Source organism: Petromyzon marinus, chromosome 11 (genome assembly GCF_048934315.1).
Source record: "Petromyzon marinus isolate PM22_M1 ecotype Great Lakes invasive population chromosome 11, UKy_Petmar_22M1.pri1.0, whole genome shotgun sequence".
In the NCBI taxonomy this organism is placed as follows: domain Eukaryota; kingdom Metazoa; phylum Chordata; class Hyperoartia; order Petromyzontiformes; family Petromyzontidae; genus Petromyzon; species Petromyzon marinus.
Window position 1 is genome coordinate 11,786,159 of NC_133677.1, and position 24,840 is coordinate 11,810,998.

Sequence of the window (24,840 nt, forward strand, 5' to 3'; positions counted from 1 at the left end):
CAATCTCCATAAAGCCCATTCAATCAGAGACACGAGCCATTGAATACAAAAAAGTTTTTCGGTTTGATTAAAAAGAACCAACGGAATTTAGAGTTCCAAATATTGAAGGGAATAGCGCTCCACAGACTTGCTGCGAAACAACAAAAGGCACGGTTCCCCTAGTGTACTACGCCTCAAGCAATCCGCAATTAAGGAGAGCGAACATTTGCAGGCGAGCACAGCTGTTCCACCTACGTAGCGCGAGACGAATCAATGAGCGCCAAGGCGCGAGAGCCAAAGCGGTCGCAGCCACGCACGCCACACAGACGGACGACGCATTTCGGGGGCGGGCGGCGTCTCACGAACACGGGGGTTTTTGACCCACGTCTGCCAAAAAACAATCTCCAATCTGGCAACGTTTCTTCCTCCACAGCAGACGCCCGCCTCTGCCGGAACACCGCGCCGTCTGTGCGTTGGCGCCGCGCCGCCCTCGCGTGGAGAGGGCAACCCTCCTCGATTACACCGCTGGCTCCCCCGAGGGCGTGGTGGCGGGGCGGGCGCTGCCCAGATTACGAGCAGCCTTCACTAAACGGGTTCCCTTTGACTCCGCGATCGGCGGATCGGCTAACCGCGGGCGCTCGACAAACGCGAGGGCTGTGCCCACGGGCGGGTGTGGTGGCAAATAAGATTGGCCGGCAACCCGCGAAAACACCGCACGCCACTTCCATCGCCAACGCCCACGCCAACGCCGCGCAGCAACCGTCACTGCCGTACGCTTTACCGCGCGGCGAGCGGCTGCATGGATTTCACGGTGGACGTGTTGCGGGATTCCCACCGTCAAATTAAAATCACCAGTACGTTCGGTATATCTGCATCATTCTTTACAACGCAAGGCCTTGTGTTTCACAGAGGAGCATCGTTTGGCAGTCGTGGCCAATGTTGCAACGTGGTTTTAACCAATGAAACACATTTTATTTAAGATATTTCTTTTTCAAATTTGGACATATTTGGAAAAATATGTCAAAATTTGGCACGAGATCGATGGTTGTGTTCCCTCAACTGCCCGACCGCGAATGCAGGGAATGATTAAAGCGTGCCGTCTGCTCTCTTCGCAGCAGATGCCCACATATTCCATAGCAACTTTGTCGTAGGCAACGAGAGTCGCTTTCTGTAGACGTCTATCATGGCCAAGAGCCACAAATTTTCCAATTATTTGCAACCAACGCACAAAGAAACCAGTAAGCGAGTGCAGTTTTTCGATTCCCGCAGACCAGAGACCGTTTCTGCAGTTGAAATATTTAGGTCGCAAAAAGAAAACTCGAGTGACACGTCAGTAAATGCGTTCCCCTTCACTCCCAGGGACTGTCCCGCATCCAACCCCCCCCCTGTCCAGCGAGTGTCAGAACTGGGACTTTTTTTTGTTATTGCACCAACTGCCACGCGGTTCCGCCGTGATGCAATCACACGCTACGCGCGCACACAAAAGCCACCTCTCGAAATTAAAACGTTGCACTTTTCAAAATGCATCGCGGGACGCGCGCGTGCGCCCGTCCCTTCCGTCAGGCCGGGGTTCACAAAACTGGTGACCGACGGATGAGAGGAGGAGCGAGGAGACTATGAACATCCCCTCTGACAATTTTTGCACACGAAGAGAAAGGCAGCCTTTACAAACAAAGCACCCCTCGACGAAAGTACCGAAGGAAGCGCCAACGTACGGCTGTGATAAGATAGGTTTATCGCACAGACATCCACCAAAAAGTCGCCCCGCGGTGTTTCGCTCAAGACTGTCCACAAGTGCGAAGTGGCACCCCTGCTCTTCGTAGGGAGCTACGAGAACGGATGCCTCTACGTCTCGAACGGAGGGAATGGGGCACGCTATCGTACTTAATTTTCCATAAAACATATTAACGACTGCAAACCCTTTGCCAATGCAGTGCTGGAACGAACGCTGCGCGATTCGCAACAACGCCGAGGTGTGTATACATTCAGATGTTGTCAGCCCATGACGAATGAGTGTGTATGCGTGTGGGAGAAAGCCAGAGCACCCCGGAGAAAACTCGCGCGCGTGAGGGGAGACATACTTCACCGCTGTACAGATGGAGCAGATGGACATTAGGCCACACTTTGCTGTAATCGCCACTAAATGAAGCGGCTTATCACGTGGAAATTTTGTAGCAGCCAAATTATTTAAATGCGTGATGTTGATTTCTAAATGTGGACGGAAGAACCGGAGGTCCCAGGGAAAAATCCACGCGACCGCGTGGAGAGAGAGACATGCAAACTCCCAAAATACAGGTGTTGGGGTCGGGATTTAACCCACGACCTCCTGCATACCAGGCGAGGGAGATAACATCTCTTCATCATCGGCGCAACGTACTGCACTCGCCGGCCACCAGGTGCAAGAGCGCTGCGCTTGTCTTTGCTGGAGAGGGCAGCTGTGAGTACCTGTAGGAGAGACTTTGCCCGAGCCGCGTGGCGCGCTGCACTCCCAGGCTGGCAGGCTGCCCTCCTTCCGCAGGAACGGGCTCTTCAGTTTCCCTGCGCACGCACGCACACACAAAGATCACCCGTATAGCCACACAGAATGTTTGGGCAAGTGCCGAGCGGGGCAAGTGCTGTGTGCACCTCCGATTAGCACGGTTGGCTACGTACAGTGCGAAATAAGTTAAACATACATACGTACATAGCAAGCACTTGTGAAGGCCTGCAAAGCAAACGCTGGGGCTGTGTGATAATAAACACGCCCGGCTACCGTTGTTCGACATAAGGGAGGCACAGGACCGGTACAGATATCCGTTACTGATGGTTGGCTTTGAGAGGGAATAGAATTCAGGTAGCTAGGTTCGTAGCATAGTGCACTAACCACTACACGCACACAAACACAACATACAGACAGATCCCCATACATGCCCGGTATTGACTCGTTTGAGTGTGATGATCTAAAACAAGTCTGTGTGCATTGCACGCTGAGTTTGATGATGCCACGAGACATTCACGGCACGATAAGAGAGCCAGGTGCAATTGTCACAATCATGTCTTTCGCCGTCTGTAAAATTAACTTTTAATTAATTATTGCTCTTATTTTATTTTCAGTTGGCACTTCCCTATCTGTCAGAGGAGTTTCTCGCCATTCACATGCATTGTTGGAATTGGTTTTGTAAAGATCCCCCTGTTTAGCCTTCTCGACTTTTGTATGTACGTATGTTGAACTTCTTTCGCACCGTATGTAGCCAACCGTGCTGTTAGCGAACACCTATTAAGGGGGTGGTTTTAACCAGGATCATACCGGGGCCGCCTTTGTCTCTCAAGTCGTGATGCGTACACGCAATACCAGATACCAACTGAAAGCCGAGTCAACCTATTGAAGGTCAGACAGGGTTACAATCCTGTCTGTTGAATTTGCTACTGGCCATTAAACTTAGGCCATCTGGTTGGTAGCACAGTGTGAGCACAACAATTCCACACACACAGACACAAATGCCTCGCTCAGGCGCACAAACATCCACCAATGTCACTCCAGCCCTCCCTAAAGATACACACAATCATGCAAACGATTGAACAGCATTTTCAGGCAGTATATAGATTACACTTACCCAGGGCGCATCACAACAAATAAGTAATAAACTTCAAACACCATGGAGCAAGCACTCTACCGGACTAAATGCTATCAGAATAAGGAAGACAAATTTCCCTGCTTAATATGAAGAGAAAATATAAATTTCGATTTAAAGCTTTCGTGACTGCAAGGATTCATCCTTGCAGTCACGACTTTAACATAGCCATTTCTGTGACCAGTCACAAGCTAATCACTCAGCTATTTCAATGCTAAATTATCCTGTTTGATTTGTACTAGGTGCCTCTGTGGATGTGTAAGCTTTGACTTTAACAGCTATTTCTATTCTTAGCTCTTTCGGTAAAGTCACGTTGAAGGGAAACAATAAAATAATAAAATATATAAAACAATAAAAATTATCACGATGTTTCGACCATAATACAAACGGTCGTCATCACACAACGTGACTTTACCGAAAGAGCTAAGAATATGAATTACTGCAGTCACGAAAGCTTTAAATCAAAAGCTATTTCACAAGCTAATCACTCAGCTATTTCAATGCTAAATTCTCCTGTTTGATATGTAAACCCCTTTGTCAAGGTGCCTCACTTCTCTAAACCAGCTTAAAAGACGCTACGAATCTTAACAACGTTCATTGAAGCTCTGTCGTCCCGACAGGTCTGTTCCTTTCACCCGAAGAAGGCCACTTGTGTTGTGGCCGAAACGTCCTGAGAATTCTATTGTGTTATTTTATTTTATTAATTTATTATTTTATTCTCATTCTACGTGACTTTACCGAAAGAACCAAAGAAGAAAAATATAAATTTTTACGATAACGAAGTCTCACGTTTTCTGAAACGTGAACGCAAATCTCCGGTCATCCTCGCAGCAGCAGCAGCAGCAGCGGCGGCGGCTTTTGGCTGCTGGCCATCGAACGAAGACGCTCACCACATCGCACGCCTTCAGATGCGCTTCTGCGGCCGAAAATTCAATTCTTTAGAACTGCTTTTTGTGTCGAGTTTGTTGTCCTTCCCCCGCACATCCGATTAGCACGTTTGGCTACGTACGGTGTGAAAGAAGTTCAACACACATACGTACACAGGCCAAACCCATCACACCTTCCTCCTTCCACTGCATACACCACCCACAGCGCGACATACATACAGCCGACACACGTACAGACCCAAGGCATTCAGGGCACCAGCGTATGAGCCCGCTTCGCCCGCCGTTCCTTTGCGTTCGGTAAAGAGGCGCTGAAACATTCGTGGGTGCTCTCTGCCACCTGGAGCAGCTCAGATTTCCCCCGCGTGGGTGAGGGGGCCCCGGCACTGACCGGGGGAGTAGGGGGTCGGCGTGGTGTGGTCGTACGACATCGCACGCTCCTTCTGCTTGAAGATCTCGCGCGGGTTCAGCGACCTCTGCTGGATGACCGTGGCTGCTTCCTAACGGAGAGCGGTGCAGGAAAACGAAAACAATGGAAGTAAATCGACCGTTAGCCACGCAAGCTTGCCCTCCTGGAGGCCGGTGTCTCTCACATTCTCCCAGTGCAAACGTCGCCCACGCGGGTGCAATTAAACACTTCATCACCCATCGGCATTTCTGCGGACAAATTTCAGCTGCGCGATAAGACACCTTTTGTTGTATCACACATCCTGCAACATTCACTCCGTCAAGCTTGCGCTAACCACGGCTGGAGGTAGCTATATAGAGAGCCTTTCTAGAGGCTATTTGGCCTACTCGTCTACGCTGGCCAGACATCGTGGAAAAAAATCGGGAGAACCCACACTTTACTCCACCACACTTGACCTGCTGATCGAGTGTTGCGTGCCCATGTGCACTGCTGGGTGAACGGAGGCGGGGGGGGGATTTAAGAATCTTGGGCATCGCTTCAACCGCCACTCGGGGAGATCCGCGCAGCGACCTCTGGAGTTCACGCAAAGTGCGCGAACCATCAGCACACCGCGCTTGCATTCTGTTCAAATGGAATCCAGAGGGTCTCTGTGCTCACAGAAGCCCAGTTAGACAATCATGTCCAATTGACTGTCCTGACCCTGTGGGTGCAAATTCCACATTTCTACTGTGGGCCGTGTCTCTTCATTACAGTGCCCACGATTGACTCCCCATTAAAGTGATGTTCATTTTCAGGATCGCAACCTTTATTCAGACCGGAGGAATCACTCCATTTTTAGTGACTCCAGAGAGACGGCGGTAGGCTGAGCTTGCCCCTGACCGAGATATGAACTCACAATCCGTGCCCCGACTTCACCCGGAGTGCTCTGTACCTTGGTGCTACCTGGCCAGGTGAGTAACACGTGTGACCGATATCCTTCACTTCACGTTCTGAATTTTAACATCTCAATTGCATTATATGCCGAAGGTATCATACGGGCATAAGGCCCGTGGGATTAGTGTCGCAAAGCGGCATTGTAAGTATAATCCAATGGTACTCTTTGGTTTTATTCGGTAAAGTCACGTAGGTAAAATAAAATAAAACAATTAAATCACGACGTTTCGGAGGCAACACAAGCTTCCGTCGTCACGTGGAACAGTCACAGCAGAAAATCTGTGTTAAGACTATTCCACCTGAAGACGGAAGCTTGTGTTGCCTCCGAAACGTCGTGATTTGTTTTCTTTTATTTTACCTACGTGACAATCCAATGGCTTTACACAACCGGGATGGAAGGCCATAACCCTACGTGGCAGCAATGTAGTAACAATCACTGATATGTCGCACACCGGGTTTTGCTCTTTGTTAGGAATCATCAGCACAACCTTGTGTGCTTCTTACTGCCAGTCTTCTCCTTTTGTACGGCTGACGTAGGTGCAGGGCACCAACTGACAATGTCACGTGCAGGTGTGTCGCGCCAGCATATAACGGCGTCAGGGGCAGCTGGAGTGCATCGCTGCGATGTCTCCTTCGTATTTGTGGATCGGGGCATTGTGTCGTTATACGTTGTTACGGTCCGTTCTGGGGTAGTGAGAGGGGTTGGGGTAGAGATTGGGGTAAGTCTCTCTCAATGTCACATCCAGCTGGTCAAGCCAGCAGGTAACCGTGTTAGGAGCAGCGGGCTTGTATCGCTGTAGAACCCTGCCAGTGTGCGCGAGGCACTTTACTCCGAGGCGGCTAGGCACCCCCTGCTACTGCACGTGATCTTCTCACTTTCAAGTCCAAAGTCAGCTGGGTAAACGTCCTTCCTGGCTCAATTTGAAAATACAAACGGGCGCAACCACCACTCACGGCTGCTTTCTCCACCGATTCGCTCTTCTTGTAGCCGCGGCGCATCCGCTGCTGATAATCGTTCTCTTCTTGCTCCTGCCAGGGAGACACAACAAAGACAAAGATCCCCCGTGAAGCCTAAACAGACTGGTGGGGCACAAGCTCTGTTATAGCGAGCAGCACCTATGAAGGCCGGCACGGCACACGAGAGGGGGTGGGTGGCCAGCACTACGCCCGGCCGCCTTTGTCTCCCTATTGGCGATGTTTACACACCGCACGAGGTACTCGTTTGAGGCCGGGTCGACCTAGACGGGGTCGAGGACTGGTTTAATCATCACTGTTGTTGGTCATGAGTGGGGAATCAAACTCGGGTCACGTGGTTAGTAGCGCTGAGCGCCAAACCTCTAAGCTCCTGCTTCGCAGAGACACAAACAAATACAGGAGATTGACACTAACCACAACCTGGCCAATGAGTCTAAACCCCTGGATATGGGACATGAGCATGGCTAAACCAGACAGAAAGTAATCATCTAAAACTCCGCTTGTCAAAAAATTTGATTTTTCAATTCTACACGGCGATTGCAATTTTGTGGCAGCTAATTGAATGCTACGACACTGAACCAGTCTGGGAATTAGGTCACTGTATGCTACTCTCACAGCCTGGAACCAGGAACATGGCATTTAGCTGTAAATGTTCACGGGGAAAAGTACATTTTGGCCAGGTTTCTCGTTTAAAGGAGATGCAATCCATTTTACGGATTTTCGCATTTGTTAACGGATGGGAAGAAATGAAACTGTGAACACTAAACCAAACGCAAAGGGCACCGAATGGAACTGACAACACTCGTTCGCGTGGAGACTCTTTTAACGGTAAGGGTCGGAAATTCCAAATTATTTTTTTCTCCTTGTACGGTGAGGCGATGAAAACAAAACCCCCGCGCTGGCTTTTATCGACTCAGCGGGTCGGCCTTGGCTTTGTTTTATACGGAGGCAAAAAAAAAAACAACACAACAAAAGTGCCGCCAAACAACAACAATCAAGTCTCGCGCAGGGCAATTTCACATTAGATGTTCGATCACGCCCGGTTCCCCCGCGGTTGAAATTACTCGTCCAAACGCACATTACGTTATCACCGAGAGAGCGAGCGAGCGCGAGCGAGCGCGCGCATGAAACAGAGCGGCGCACTCCAGGGGAATGTTAACGACCGCAAGTTCAGCGTGCGTAGTCGGGCAAGGCGGCGCCCTTACGCTGAGGACTGTGGGGCGAGTGTCGTCGTACGGAACTCCCTCGTATTGAATCTTGCTTCAAGGGCATCCAACGTTGGTATCGCTCGAGTCACCGCACACTCATTTGCAGGGCAGCGCTAATCCACGGGGTTGCTTGTAAGAGAGGCAGCAGAGCAAGTTGGCCCGACAACCTGTCACATGTGTACAGAGGGCTGGATTCATTGCCCCGTCACTTCAAGAGCAATACGTGCAACAAGACTCACCCATTTCTGTTTTTCTTTACTTCTGTCCTCTGAATCGGCCTTTTCTTGATATTTTCTGCCGACCACAAGCGCAACGTTATTACTACGCATACACCGCAAGTGTGGCAGTCCCCCTCTTACACACCGTGCCTTTGTTGCACACCGTGTACGCAAGTGAACACGTGCACGAGCCCTACGTTTTGCGAATGCACGTTTACGTCAAATGCCGCAAGAGCCAGCCGTTATTTACCAACGTGGACCTTGAAGTGCACGCCACGTCATTTCACTTATGCCGTGGACAGTGGCACTCGTTTAGCCCGTACCGACCGGACCTGCATCTCTCCAAGGTCTAACTTTTGAAGGAAATTGTGCTTACAGTATCTAGAAAGAGGTGTTATGTAAGCAAAAAAAATACTAAACCATGCGACAACTGTTTTCCTAAAGACATGAAAGGGAATAGTGTAAAACTGGATGCGGTTAGTGATAAATATTGAATCCGTAGTTTAAAATAAATACGAGTAGTTTACAGGCCTTTTGCAATCCACTGCTGTATTAAGGCCTCTCCATGCCGCATGGCCATGGTGGTTATACTATCATACCTCACTCAACTGGTGCCGGTTGGTGAACCGTGGGGTGCTTTGGAAAGCTGATCATTTGTATCATGAAAAGCAACGGAGCAGTGCGGCTACAGAGAAAACACGGTTTCCCTTCAGTGCACATTCCCGGCTATGACATATGGATCAGTTTGCAAGGACATTCACAAACAAAATGTACAAATGTGACCAAATATGTCAATGTGGAAATAAACCACCAAGATTAAAGTTGTAAGTAAAATGAACGCTGCTGAGAGACTAAGACCGTTCACTAAAGGAGTTAAACCTGCACCAAATTCACAGTGGCTGTGTGGGACCTTAACCATTTCACATTCCGATGCCGTACGTGTATGTACTTGTACGTCATCAGTTTTCCTTCCCATTCCGTTCTAATGACGTGCGTGTATGTGTACATCATTGGAAGAAAAAAAAATATGTTTTTATCGGTAAGTCTTCAGATCGGAAGATGTACCGAGGCTCCCACAAAGCGATGCGGGAAGGGCGGGTGGCATAGTTTGGTGCCAGCTATCGTAGAGCACGGTTCGTGTGGCTACGGTTCTCTGCGATGAGCGGTGCACGGGACCCACCATGCAAATTGCAGACGTCTTGGAACGGGAAAGGGTGAACAACGACAAGGATTGCTGCTGAAATAACCTAAAGCACTGTTAATGTCACGAGCACTTAAAAGATTGCGGTTATCGCTTCGCTACAACTGGCTGTAGCGTGGAACGATTTTTTCAGTTATTCACAGACATGTCATGTGGACAAAAGAATTCCTGTTTTTAAATGACTTTGTGCAACAGGAAGTGGTGACTCTCATCCAGCAGATGGCAGCACAGGGTAAAGAGAGCGTCTTCACTACATTCCCTTTACTGTCGTTTGTCGTCAATGCAAAAAATAACACAACAATCATACACATGAGGCCCCCCCCACTCCCCCGCTAAAAATGTATAAAGCCAGGAGAATGACACTCGAAAACGAGTTTCCAGCCAATGCATTGTCTAATATTGATTTACGTTTGCAATATGTTCGATTCCACACGTGACAGTGTTTTTGTTCCGATTTCGATTTCCTACATTGCTGTACTTTATTTTATTTGTTTCGCTTTTGTAATTTAGAGGGCATAAATTATCTTGCAAATGAGACTACGCCGGTTCTCTTGAGTTTTCACCCCGTTAAAAAAAAATAAACTTGAAACGTGGCCACCCATTAAAGAGCCCCAAGTACAAAGTGCATACCACGCATGCACATATCGTTTAACATCTACAGCATGGTATTAATCAGCAAGGTGGAGCGGCGGTGCGATGGTCAGCGCACTGCACTATGAACCACAGGAACCGGAGTTCAATGCCTGCCCACTGCCACCGAGTACAATCATACACCGTGGGCCCCGTTTGGTGGCATAGGTCTGCGATTCGGCACGGAGGAGGTAGAGTTGGTGGATCCCATTGGAAAGCCAACAGTGAAGTACCATTGGAGGTAGCACAGAAAGTGGGCTTGCTGCTCTGTATAAATAAGCGAGTGTTATCCCTTTGTATGCATGGAACCTCTGGTTTCTTGGCACACTCTAAAATAGTAAAAAAAGGCAAAGTACCACAACCGACGGAACTTTTCCAGCAGGGCCCTCTGGGTAAAAGGTACAGCCAGACGATTGATAAAATAATATTACACATCTTTAAAATACCATTACTTAGGTGTTTGGTATTTGACTTTAATTAAACATAAAGTGAACACATGCAGTAAGTGCTTGTGTAAGTTCGAAAGATGTATTAAAGTGTCAGAATTTTTTATTTTAAGTTGAGTGTTTTAATACCTTTCTAATGCTATTTAGATTACCATTTCAGCAGTCGTTAGCCACTTTATTTCAAAATAACACGAAGGTGTTCCAAGGAATATGGTCATACGGAACGCGACCATCCACATCGATACCTGGTTATGAAATGCAAACCCACTTCAAAACTCGTTTCGTAACGTGGTACTGAAAAGCTTCGATGATCATTGCACACTGTTATAGCATTGAATAAATATATATTTTAAATATTTAAATTAAATGTATCATCATCCTTTCGTAGACTGGGTGTGGTCGTGCATGGCAGTATTTCAGTACCTACGATAAGCATGGTTGGCTTTATACGAAATAAGTTAAACGTTATTTAGATAATGTTACAGCTATAAATGTCCACAAAATCCATTTTGTTGAGCAATGATTTCTGGTCAGGTCGCTTCTGACAAATAAGTTAATACCTCAGTGGGCTTTACCTGGTTATATATAAAAAAAAATTGTTTTGTTTTATTTGTAAATGTTTTCAAGTGATTTGTTTACCTTTGTGATACTTTGCACTCCTATCGTGTTTTTGCACTTTGTTGTTGTAACGTTCTGACTCTCCCCTACTGGACATCTGTGAAAAAGAGCTTTATAGCTCATCGGATTCTTCCATAAATAAATACATATTCCGCTTCTGAACATACATATAATACACTTTCGAAGGCACGACTTGGTGTAAAACGGGGATTTAAATGCGCCGTAAAAGTTGGAACTTGCTGTACGGTAAAGTGGCCGGGAGATGGCAGTTGTGTCGAAGGGTTTCATGACCCATCTCAAGAATGTTCTGGGCGGTCGGTGCTGGTGCAGCGACTGGCGGGCGCGTTTGACCCCCGATCGCTTCAGTCCGCGAGTTAAGACTCCTGGGGTCGGGGTGTGTCCCAGCTCATCGTTTTCCCTGAAGTTAACAAAAATGAGTTCCACGCTGTCAACGATGACGACGGTGCGCAAGTCATGACGGGGGACGGCGGTGGGGGGGGGGGAGTTGGCGGCGTGCCGCTCGGGAACGCTTCCCGCTGGTCATTGTTTAGATTACAGACAGGGTACGGGAAAAAGAAGAATAGGTTTAACCCTTTCTGTAAATAAAACAGATGTGAAGATGTTCAAGAGACATCAGGTCTGAATTAACCACACATACCTGTGGCAAAACATGCACACCATATCCAGACACTCATGCCTTGCAAAAAGTATCTCGTTGGTATTTGAACATCCTAACACCTGCTTTATTGCCAGAAAGGGTAAAAACCTATTCTTATTTTTCAGCATTTTTGAGATACTGGCAAAAAGGTCCCCGCAGGGTACGTGAAGCTCACCCCCAATATTCACCACACATTACAGGAGTTCGCGACTGAACTGTGTTTACAGTGTCTGAGTTCGCGCCACGGAAGCACCAGCGCTCTCTTCGGAGAGTGGAGGCACCACGTCACCTTTGAAAGGCAGAATCGTTCACAGCGACGATCAGATCCCAAACCAAAGGATCTCACTCTCGTCTTGGTTCATCGACCTGCGTCCGTGGAATAATAAATCGACATCGTTGTCCGGCGGCGGCGTGCCAAACTTTTTAAGAACATTAAATTCCAAATCAACTTCAGTTCAATCAACGACTGTATACGTACAATCACTCTGTAAATAATTTAACTCTTAATTGGTTACTTTCCCCAAGGGTTGGTTTTTTTTATGGCGTGAAGGTCATTAATATTTATATTCTAACCATTTAACAGCCCTGACGGAAGACAGATTTAAATGAAAATTACTTGTTTGTGGCCTTTAGAACCCAAATAATTGTAATTACATGGTTGTTAAGCTTTTTTGCGTTAAACTGTTTTGTTTTTTAAGGCCTAAAACGGTTGCGATGACTTCCTGCAATCAGGTGGCGCTGTGGCAAAACACTTTCAACTCGCAGCCGGAAAGCTGCAACCTTGAATCATGAGCGTTACAAGAATAGTTTTCAATTCAAACGATTTGAGAAGGAAACTAACGGGCCCGTCAACCGACAATGCAAGCGGCGCAGCGTTGTAGAGGCGAATGTATTGCTGTAGTATGCATGGATCCTCGAGTTTGCTCTCCGCCTTGAAAAACCCGCACGGACGGGTAATGTGAAGTTTGGTTAGGCAATCTCCGCAACCCACACCATGGGGAGGGGGAGAGGGGGGCCTCGTCCGGTAGTGGATTGACAAATGGCTGCATGCAGCACTTTGCGTTAAACAGTGGAAATCTGGAGACGCTCTGAAAAGGCAAATAAGTAACACGATTACCCAGACCTGCATTTGAAAATCGTCAGAAATTACCTTACGGCAATGTCGAGATCTATCGTGGTGAGGTATCCGAGCCGGCCACCTAGAATCAAAACTCCCCACACATTTCCATCAGCTTGGAAATCCATAATGATACCAAGGATTGGTGAATATTTTGACGGCAACCCTTACGGATCCACTGTTCACAAGCGGAAGCCAATGAACTGCAACGGAAATGTGGGGAAGTGTAAAGAGAATTTGTGTTTAGTCGCGGGAAGACAACGTCCATCGATAAGCTTGCATGACTGTAATTACCGTGGAGTTATACGGTAAGAGGTGTGTATAATTGCTGCTCGCACTTGTTCAACCACCATAAGAAAAAAATTACCGCTAAATCACACAAAATGCAATGTCATCCATTTGTAAGCGCGGCTCTAAAAACAAAAGCTGTGTGCTGCTGGATTCCTAGGACTCAAAACCACATTAAAATTACAAGTGGCTCTAGGTCTTGCGATTGATCTGTCCATAGTTCTATTATTATTATCATCATTAGCATACCAACTAATATAATCACAATCGCATTGTAGAAGGCTGGAAAAAGCCTTCGGCACGACAGCTGGCTGGCAAGTCAGGGGGTTTGTGGAAAATGCTAGCCAATGGAGGGCGATCCCAGCGCAGGATTCGTCGAGGACTTTCAGAACCTTTCGGGGGAAAAAAAAGGCCTCTCGATGAAAGTCCCGCGACCCAACTTTGGGATCGAGTGCAAATCTAAGCGAAGAGGCACACACAGGGGGAAGGCAACCTGAGACCATGCCAGTGTCCACAATGAGCGCACGGCCACCGATCCGGTTTCAAGCTTACCCCGCAAGCAAACGGCCGGCACTGAACCAAGCATTGAGATTACTTAAGATTATTTCGGTGCTATAAATGTCCAAATGATGGGCCACTTTGTTGAGCCATTATTTGTGGCTAGGTTGCTCCTGAAAAAATAAGTTCATACCTCAGTAGGCTTTGTCTGGTAGGATGGGGATGATTCAGTTGTATGTGTTTGTGTTTGGGTGATTTGTTTACCTGTCTTGCACTCCTAGCGTGTGTGTGTATTGTTTGTTGTTGTAACGTTCTTATCCAGTATTAATACATATTCTGACCTGCATAGGAACATCACACGGCAGGTGTGGCCATCTCCTGAACGGATGGAGAGGTTGAGAATTGCCCACTGTGGGAATGCATTCACCAGTCCTCAAACCGTACCCGAAGCTGTATAAGTACGCCATTGGCAGCTGCTGGTATAACACCTCCTATAATCACCCAGGAATGTCCTTAACGCTCGTGACGTCACTCCACATCGAACAGCCCCCCTTAATAATAATTGTAAAGTGACGTCCTCCAAATGGACACCCCCCTCCCCATTAATAATAATAATTAGCTGGTGACGTCACCCCACATGGGGGGGGGGGGGGCGAGGCGCCTCCTCCCCCTTCCTCAGTGTCAACTCACAACCCTCACTACAAAGGCAGAAGAACCCTCACGTCACGTCATCTCCGTAACGCTATTGAGGCATCAAAGTAAAAAGGACGTCGTGATGAACAAGGGATTATAACCTTCAAATAAAATAGGTCTGTGTCACCGCGCCCTTACAAATTGCACACGAATTGATGTAATGAATATCACGTCACGGTCTGCTTTCCGCTTGCAAGTTTCAGATTTACTGCAATACACCCTTGGACGGGCAAAAGGCTAGTTTCACATAAATCACGATGGAACTATTATATGGAGGGGGGGCACCCCGTTACACTGATATACCACCAAGGGGAGAATGAGCTGGGGTGTGGGGGGGGGCAAAGGGACGTGTGGGGGCACAGCATCCACCCCAGCCCACCCCTAGCGCCAGCACCGACAACTCCTGAAGCCTTCCGCTGATTCGCCAACCTTGACACAAACACGTGACCGGTGATGGAAAATCTCCGTACCATCTGGAAGGAATGAGAAACGCCGGGGCGTACAAGTCTCTCTCCCTCAGGTGAGGGCTTCGACTGACACTTGGGAATATGTTTGTTTAAATTCACCTGGTTGAGGGGGTTCAAACTCAGCTCAACAATTCCTGTGAGGTCACGTAAACGGGGTGCAACTTTGAGAGGTAACCCCGCCACGCCACAGGAATGTGGAACTTCCACAGGAGGAGCACCGAGACACTTTGACTTTACATGAGACGCATCAGAAATAATTTTAAATTCGTTCTTCTGGAGACAAAAAAAAAACACAGCCTGCTGTTTAAAAGGCGTACCGCAATTGAAGTGAGAAGCACAACTGCCTCCCTGCTGAGAGGAGCATTCTGCACGGCTCATCTCTCTCTGCTGGCAACCCCTAAGCCAATGGTCGGCATTTCTGCATTCATTAAATAGGTGAAGGCATCGTCTATTTACAGGGCAAACCCACAGTGCGACAGAACCGTGGCACTTGCACTGGCAACGATGCACAAGCACAAGTAACAAAACCCGGCCACATCCGTCAATAACGGTGTCCTTGAGAAGAATCACAATTATGACGGGCGACGTTTCAGGAGATAGTCCATCCACTCTCCTCCTCCTCCTCCTCAATCTCTACCATATAAGGGCCACTGCATGAAACGTCACCTATTGTGTATATCCTATTGTGTATATCATATTGTGTCAATCACCTATTGTGTCAATCACCTATTGTGTATATCCTATTGTGTATATCCTATTGTATCAATTACCTATTGTGTATACCCTATTGTGTCAATCACACATTGTGTCAATCACATAGTGTCAATCACCTATTGTGTATATGCTATTGTGTATATCCTATTGTGCCAATCACCTATTGTGTATACCACATTGTGTATATCCTATTGTGTCAATCACATATTGTGTAAATCGCCTAGTGTGTCAATCACCTATTGTGTATATTCTATTGTGTATATCCTATTGTGTCAATCACCTATTGTGTATATCTTATTGTGTCAATCACCTATTGTGTATATCCTATTGTGTCAATCACCTATTGTGTATATCCTATTGTGTCAATCACCTATTGTGTATATCCTATTGTGTAAATCACCCATTGTGTCAATTACCTATCGTGTATATCACATTGTGTATATCCTATTGTGTCAATCACTTATTGTGTATATCACCTATTGTGTATATCCTATTGTGTCAATCACCTATTGAGTATATCATATTGTGTCAATCACCTATTGAGTATATCCTATTGTGTCAATCACCTATTGTGTATATCCTATTGTGTAAATCACCCATTGTGTCAATCACCTATTGTGTATATCACATTGTGTATATCCTATTGTGTCAATCACTTATTGTGTCAATCACCTATTGTGTATATCCTATTGTGTAAATCACCCATTGTGTCAATCACCTATTGTGTATATCACATTGTGTATATCCTATTGTGTCAATCACTTATTGTGTATATCACATATTGTGTATATCCTATTGTGTAAATCACCCATTGTGTCAATCACCTATTGTGTATATCACATTGTGTATATCCTATTGTGTCAATCACTTATTGTGTATATCACCTATTGTGTATATCCTATTGTGTCAATCACCTATTGTGTATATCATATTGTGTCAATCACCTATTGTGTATATCCTATTGTGTCAATCACCTATTGTGTATATCCTATTGTGTCAATCACCTATTGTGTATATCCTATTGTGTAAATCACATATTGTGTATATCTTATTGTGTCAATCACCTATTGTGTATATCCTATTGTGTCAATCACCTATTGTGTATATCCTATTGTGTCAATCACCTATTGTGTATATCCTATTGTGTAAATCACCCATTGTGTCAATTACCTATCGTGTATATCACATTGTGTATATCCTATTGTGTCAATCACTTATTGTGTATATCACCTATTGTGTATATCCTATTGTGTCAATCACCTATTGAGTATATCATATTGTGTCAATCACCTATTGAGTATATCCTATTGTGTCAATCACCTATTGTGTATATCCTATTGTGTAAATCACCCATTGTGTCAATCACCTATTGTGTATATCACATTGTGTATATCCTATTGTGTCAATCACTTATTGTGTCAATCACCTATTGTGTATATCCTATTGTGTAAATCACCCATTGTGTCAATCACCTATTGTGTATATCACATTGTGTATATCCTATTGTGTCAATCACTTATTGTGTATATCACCTATTGTGTATATCCTATTGTGTAAATCACTCATTGTGTCAATCACCTATTGTGTATATCACATTGTGTATATCCTATTGTGTCAATCACTTATTGTGTATATCACCTATTGTGTATATCCTATTGTGTCAATCACCTATTGTGTATATCATATTGTGTCAATCACCTATTGTGTATATCCTATTGTGTCAATCACCTATTGTGTATATCCTATTGTGTCAATCACCTATTGTGTATATCCTATTGTGTAAATCACCTATTGTGTATATCTTATTGTGTCAATCACCTATTGTGTATATCCTATTGTGTCAATCACCTATTGTGTATATCCTATTGTGTCAATCACCTATTGTGTATATCCTATTGTGTAAATCACCCATTGTGTCAATTACCTATCGTGTATATCACATTGTGTATATCCTATTGTGTCAATCACTTATTGTGTATATCACCTATTGTGTATATCCTATTGTGTCAATCACCTATTGAGTATATCATATTGTGTCAATCACCTATTGAGTATATCCTATTGTGTCAATCACCTATTGTGTATATCCTATTGTGTAAATCACCCATTGTGTCAATCACCTATTGTGTATATCACATTGTGTATATCCTATTGTGTCAATCACTTATTGTGTCAATCACCTATTGTGTATATCCTATTGTGTAAATCACCCATTGTGTCAATCACCTATTGTGTATATCACATTGTGTATATCCTATTGTGTCAATCACTTATTGTGTATATCACCTATTGTGTATATCCTATTGTGTAAATCACCCATTGTGTCAATCACCTATTGTGTATATCACATTGTGTATATCCTATTGTGTCAATCACTTATTGTGTATATCACCTATTGTGTATATCCTATTGTGTCAATCACCTATTGTGTATATCATATTGTGTCAATCACCTATTGTGTATATCCTATTGTGTCAATCACCTATTGTGTATATCCTATTGTGTCAATCACCTATTGTGTATATCCTATTGTGTAAATCACCTATTGTGTATATCTTATTGTGTCAATCACCTATTGTGTATATCCTATTGTGTCAATCACCTATTGTGTATATCCTATTGTGTCAATCACCTATTGTGTATATCCTATTGTGTAAATCACCCATTGTGTCAATTACCTATCGTGTATATCACATTGTGTATATCCTATTGTGTCAATCACTTATTGTGTATATCACCTATTGTGTATATCCTATTGTGTCAATCACCTATTGAGTATATCATATTGTGTCAATCACCTATTGAGTATATCCTATTGTGTCAATCACCTATTGTGTATATCCTATTGTGTAAATCACCCATTGTGTCAATCACCTATTGTGTATATCACATTGTGTATATCCTATTGTGTCAATCACTTATTGTGTCAATCACCTATTGTGTATATCCTATTGTGTAAATCACCCATTGTGTCAATCACCTATTGTGTATATCACATTGTGTATATCCTATTGTGTCAATCACTTATTGTGTATATCACCTATTGTGTATATCCTATTGTGTCAATCACCTATTGTGTATATCATATTGTGTCAATCACCTATTGAGTATATCCTATTGTGTCAATCACCTATTGTGTATATCCTATCCATCCGGCACAGCTCTGAACAAGGGATGCACATTGCAAAGGGCTCCCCCTGCGTCTCCTGACCCCTCCCCTGTCCCCCTCCCTCCTCCTCCCCCCCTCCTTGCATCCTTTCCTGTGTAATGACAGTTCAATTTTAATGTGCAATTTAATTGAAGGACTGTGTGTTTGCCTTGGTGTGGTCTTGGACTGTTTTTGCTGTTGTTCTTCCGTCTTGCCAGAAGCTTAGGAATTGGTGCACTTACGCAATCTGAACTCACATACTTAATCTATTTTACATCTTTATTTTTTAGTGACTTTATTGCCTTTCCTGTTGTCCATGTACGGTGCGAAAGAAGTTCAACATACATACTTTTGCATTCCTATTGTGTTTGTGTACCCTTTCTAACTTTCTGACCCCGTGTCCCCAACTGGACATCTGTAAGAAAAAGAAAAAAACCAGCTTCATAGCTCCAGGATAAATTCTAAATTCTCCCTCCTCCTCCTCCCCCTCGTCTCACTTGAGCTCGTCGATCTCGCGCGCCTTCTCCAGGAAGCGCCGCTCCCGCTCGCCCGCCTCCTGACGCTCGCGCTCCTGCCGCTCCTCCTCCTCGCGCTTGCGCTGCTCTGCCGCCCGCAGGCGCTCCTCCTCCTTGCGCAGCTTCTCCTCGCGCTGCTCGCACAGGCCGTGGAACAAAAGACCGCGGTGGATCGCGATCAACTCCCAACGCGCAGCGGCGGCGGCGGCGGCGCCGGGCGCCCCGTTGCCGCCGCCGCGCGTCGTCGCGAGCCACCACGGCTAAGAGGGGGGTGTGGGCAGCGCTCGCCTCCGTTGGCGGTAGCATCGGACCGGTGATGAATATTCTACACTGTCTGCCTCACGGTGGACGTTTAAAAGATCCCGCGACGTTTGCAAGACAAGAGCAGGCCACGTGCGCCGCAGACACGCACCAGAATTCACTTAATGCGTAGAAATTATCTGACAAAAATCACTTGATTGGGTAAAACCACAGGGCAACATCGGCCACTGCCGGCAAACTATGGCAGTCTGTGAAACGTGGCACCTTTTTTGAAAGTTTTGGGCTAGAAAAATGGCGTGAAGACCAAATGTGCCAAGTTATCTTTCATCAAATTATTTGCCCAAAGCACAATGAACAAACATTTTTTTACTCATATTCGTCAATGAAATACAAGTATAATTGTCAAAGTTTCTGGCAACGGCCCCCTTCTTCATAGCACAGAGAGAGGCCAGAGAGATGGAGTGGATATGGTTTGGAGACGGCGCTTATCACTGTGGGGCCTGATGAGAATTACGTTTTCTGATGACCAGTTTTTAAACAGGCACAGTAATATTTTGATTTAAAGCTTTCGTGACTGCAGTGATTCATATTCTTGGTTCTTTCGGTAAAGTCACGTTGAAGGGAAACAATAGTAATATATATTTTATTGTTTCCCTTCAACGTGACTTTACCGAAAGAACCAAGAACATGAGGCACAGTAATAGTTACCAAAGAGTAGTCATTTATCTTTATTATTATTTAAAAGATGGGGGAAAGTCTCTCCACGGGGCAGGCAACTGTTGACGTCCCATGCAACGGTACGCATTTTTATTGACCCTGTAGAGATGCCAAGATGGGGTTTTACTCGGAATACGAACTCGCAAGATTCCAGTAAACAAAACGCCCCTTCATCCAGGAAAGCCTCTTTTGTTTTTTTTTAGAAGTGTTCCCCTGCAGTGGGATCGTTTTTCCAAATCCTTTGCGGGGAAAAAAGTGTTGCCGTGTGGGAAAGAAGCCAGGTAAGGTGGCTGAGGGGGATAAAATCCACGTACGCAAGCTAATGACTCGAAAGGATTTGCACAGATGAGTTGCCATTCCACTATCTCTACTGTTGTCGCTTGGCCACCTTGCAGCTCAAGCGGGTTAGAGGGGTTACACAGCGCCCGATAAAATCTGCGCGATTCGCCATCCATTGACGGATGACAAGGGACAAACCATCACGCGCCTCATCAACTGGGAAGCCAAGTTAACAATGGCCACTTGTTGTTTACCAGGAACGCCTCACCGAGTGAAGACTTACAGTGCCATGTGACGCCACCTGTTTTTGGAGTGTGTTAAGGATTTCATCAGCACATGTTAATTTTGGCTTCGGGTGTTAAATAATGTATAATCTACTAACGTTTCTCAGGAGGAGAAGAAGAGGAAGAAGATAATAACCAGGCAGACTGGTTAAGCTTCAACAAAAATGTAAATGAACGTCGAAGTGAATAAAATATATTTATATTTAAACCGCCAAAACTTTAACAAACGTGATATTTCTGTCACGGCGATGCTATGGGGCCGTGGCGGTGAACAGGCGAGCACACTCCGCTGTTGTCCAACCGCAGCGCCTGTCTGAAGCTGGCTTGGCTTCCTCAGAATTAAAGCTTCCTCGGACTGACAACCTGAGCGCTGTGTACGATCATTGATGTTTCATTTCTATAAAGCTTGAGCCTCGTGTTGTAATTCATGACACCATGAGTATCACAAATGGGCACGTATGCATTCATCATGCACAAAGACAAATTTCCCCTGTATAGCCTTAACAGACTTTCGTGGGCAAGTGCCTGAGCGAGAACCTATAAAGGCTGGCACAGCATACAAGGAGGGTGGCCAACACCATGCCCGGCCGCCTTTGTCTCCCCAGTGGCAATGTTTACACACCACACCAGGTGCTCACTTGAGGCTAAATCGACCTAGGGGAGGCCCAGAACTGGTTCAGATAATCTGTCACCGGTGTTGGCCGTGAGCGGGAATCGAACATGGGTCGCTGGGTTCGTAGTGCTGTGGGCTCACCACTAAGCCACCAACTCCCCTTATGTACGTCCCGAGCAGGCGGTCGCGGCTCTTGGCTGAAAGTGAGGAAGGTGGGGAGCGGAGAGGCGCGCGTGTGTGCGTGTGTGTGCGTGTGTGCGTGTGTGTGCGTGTGTGTGCGTGTGTGTGCGTCTTTGAGGCGTTTGACAGTGGGGAGCGGTAGTGTAGCGGGAAGCGCGCTGCGCTACAAACCCGGCGACCAGAGTTCAATAACCGCTCGTGGCCAACACCGGTGACGATTATTTGAAAAGGTTCTGGGCTTCCCCTAGCTCGCCTCAGCCTCACACGAGTAGCTGGTGCGATGTGCAAACGTCACCACTGTGGAGACAAAAGCCGTGGTTCTGGCCACCCACCCCCTCGTGTACCGTTCCGACCTTCATAGGTGCTCGCTAACAGCACTTGCCCCAACAGTCTGCTAAGGCTACACGGGGTGGGTGGGGGGGGGGGGAGTCTTTGTCTTTGTAACGAGGCGTCTGACCTACACAGCTGCCTCATCGCCCACCGGGCTCCATCAATGCGGACGATTTAACACGTCGTCGACTCAAAACGCCTCCCCCCCGCCCCCCGTCGCTCACACGCTGCCCCCCCCCCCGCTCCGTTATTTATTTGTGTTACCGCCGGGCTGCTCACGAGGCGCATGACCAAATTCTGGGCCAGGAGCAGTAAAATGTTCCACCGGTGGAACAACACCGCCAACAGCCTCCTCATCGGTGCCGCCGTGCTACTGACAAAGAGGTCGGCGTCTGTCCCAACGAATGGGCGATAAGGCGCGACACGTTTCTTCTGCCGAGACGAGGCTGTGAAGGAGGCTGCTTCTGTCTCTGGTGTAGGCCAATCGCTTTCAAAGACAATGCCCATATATTATCAGAGGTTGTTTGTTTGCATGTTCATCACAAGTACTGCGCGTGGTTAATGCAGGACTTGATTCCTTGCAACGCTATCAATTCGGTATTTGAACATCTTAACACCTTTTTATTGCCGGAAAGGGTAAAAAGCTATTGTTATTTGTATACGTTCGATACTGGCAAAAAGGTACCATGATATAGTTGCTCAACCCGGAGCTATAAATACTCTCTGATACGTGCATTGTCTTTGTACTGTTCGCCTATTGGCGTTCTCTGTCTGACAATGGTGAGGCTAGGCCAGAAAGAAGGCCGTCTCTGGTGTAGGCCAATCGGTTTCAAAGACAATGCTCATATATTAGCAGAGGTTGTTTGTTTGCATGTTCACCACAAGTGCGTGTGGTTAATGCAGGACTTGATTCCTTGTAAAAAAAAAGAAATCTATTCGGTGTTTGAACATCTTAACACAACTCCTGCTTTAGTGCCAGAAAGGATAAACACCCAATTCTTATTTTTCACACGTTTCTTCTGTTGGCAGCTCCGAGCCACTGGTGGCAATTGCACATTCCCACGACGGTAGTCAGTCTCCATAGGCCAAACCACTTCTCGACGACCTTAAGAGCAGCAGCGACGATGGGCCACGTCAACCAAAGGACTGCATGGGTTAGACAGCTGAACTGTTACGTATGTTTGTTTGCGTGCATGTACGTTGAACTTATTTTCGCACCGTACGTAGCCAACCCGCGCTAATCAGAGGTGAGAGGAAACGAGAACGAACTAGACACAAAAAGCAGTGCTGAAGAAATGAGTTTTCAATCGAGATTTTAAAAAATGTACAGCTCCAGTGGCTTCCTAATAAAATCGAAAATAAGTTATTGGCATTTTAGCAAGGGGCATCCGTAGATCCTAATGCGCCACCACGTGTGGAAAGCAGGAAATAAAAACCTGCAGGGTAAACGGCCATAACTAGCAGTGAAGGGGGGGGGGTAAAGGCCAATCTAAAGAGGTGAGTTTTCAAGACAGACTTAAACAACAGCTCTAACAACTCTGATTGTCTTGTTAGCAAAGGCAAAGCATTGTTCCACAATCTGGAAGCTCCACAGTGGTCAAAGCCTGCTCACCACATCAGGAGCAGAACCTTGATCTCGGAGTCCTTAGGAGAAACTAAACTATAAACTACACTATTTTATTTTACCAGGTAAGGGCCCACTGAGCTATACTGCTCTTTTTTTCAGAAGTGACCTGATCACAATTGATAGCTCAACGAAGTGGCCTACGTGTGGGAAATTTACAGCGGCCGAATCCTCTAAACACATGTTTCTCATGAATTTTCTCTCGAAATTTCCACGTAACAAGCCACTTCGTTCAAGAAAGATCCAGAAGTGATGGTGGCAGGCAAGCATTGCAGATATGACCGAGCCAAGAGCGGGTCACGCTGGCTTGGGAAACGACGCAGGATGGGGGAAGGGCCGTTTGCCGAGACTGGCACAAGTCCGGAGACCGAGGGAAAGGCCTAAGGAGCAGCTGGCGGGAGGCAGTCAGGGCAGTTCTTACGCGTCCGACTGCGCGACAGCTGCGGGATCTGGGGAGACGATAGAAAAGCACCGGGCGACGTGCGGTGGCATCGACGGCCGTGGTCCGGATGACGTCGTGGCCACGGAGGCGCTTTACACCGGGAAAGCACCACATGTCAACTTGTCTCCAGTTCTCGCGGTGTTTTCAGAAACCCTCAAGAAAAATTTGCAAATCTTTACAATATACAATTCCCCTTGGCTCTTTTTCTGGTTCACTGAAACCGAGCCGACGAAGCCAAACGGACGCTTGAAAAGAAATGGCTCGATACTGTCATTGACACGGGCGTTGTGTTTTACGGCAGCGCTTCCGAGCGTACAGCGTGACGCAGACTTTCCAGTCGAAGCTGTCGAGTTGACATGAATCGGTAAAGTTTTTGCATTTAACGTTAATTGAATCTTTCACACCACGGAACTGTACACGTGGCGGCTCTCCAAGCGGATCGCTACAGCGCACACGCGCACTCACAATAAATACAAATCTAACGTATTTATTGCTTCAATGTGCAGTTAATAATTTTCCCAGTGAAGTTACACATTGGGGGGCGGCAGGGTGAAACCGATACGTTTCTTACTTGAGTTTTTAATTAAAAAGAGGGCACCGAGGTTTTGCTAGGAACCGGCAAGCTTTTTTTTTTTACAAACAGACTTCTCGTCTCAGTGGGGGATGTCACCTCTGGCGATGAAACGAATCTCTCTACCTACTGCGATTCGACTTCACGAGGATGTAACGAAGGAACGCCTCCCTTCGTCGCGTTTTGTGCTGCTCATCAGCGCAGCACATCATTGTCATCGTCGTCGTCATCATCAACGCGGACGGTGACATCGACGGGCCCTTATAAGGGAACACTCAAACAAACGTGGCTACTCAACTTCCCCCCACCCCCGCACGCCATACACGGAA

At 46.3% G+C, this 24,840-nt stretch overlaps 1 protein-coding gene across 2 annotated transcripts in view; it reads right to left on the reverse strand.

Annotated features, from left to right (window-relative positions):
- LOC116941212 (drebrin-like protein) overlaps nucleotides 1-24,840 on the reverse strand; it is a 120,303-nt gene that overhangs the window by 25,735 nt on the left and 69,728 nt on the right. For both annotated transcript variants that reach the window (XM_032952024.2, XM_032952023.2), the window contains exons 7-11: nucleotides 19,193-19,344; nucleotides 8,239-8,293; nucleotides 6,771-6,845; nucleotides 4,866-4,974; nucleotides 2,425-2,517 (exon numbers count right to left, since the gene is read on the reverse strand). In XM_032952024.2, coding sequence (XP_032807915.2) covers nucleotides 2,425-2,517; nucleotides 4,866-4,974; nucleotides 6,771-6,845; nucleotides 8,239-8,293; nucleotides 19,193-19,344 — 484 coding nt within the window. The remainder of the gene's footprint in view (nucleotides 1-2,424; nucleotides 2,518-4,865; nucleotides 4,975-6,770; nucleotides 6,846-8,238; nucleotides 8,294-19,192; nucleotides 19,345-24,840) is intronic.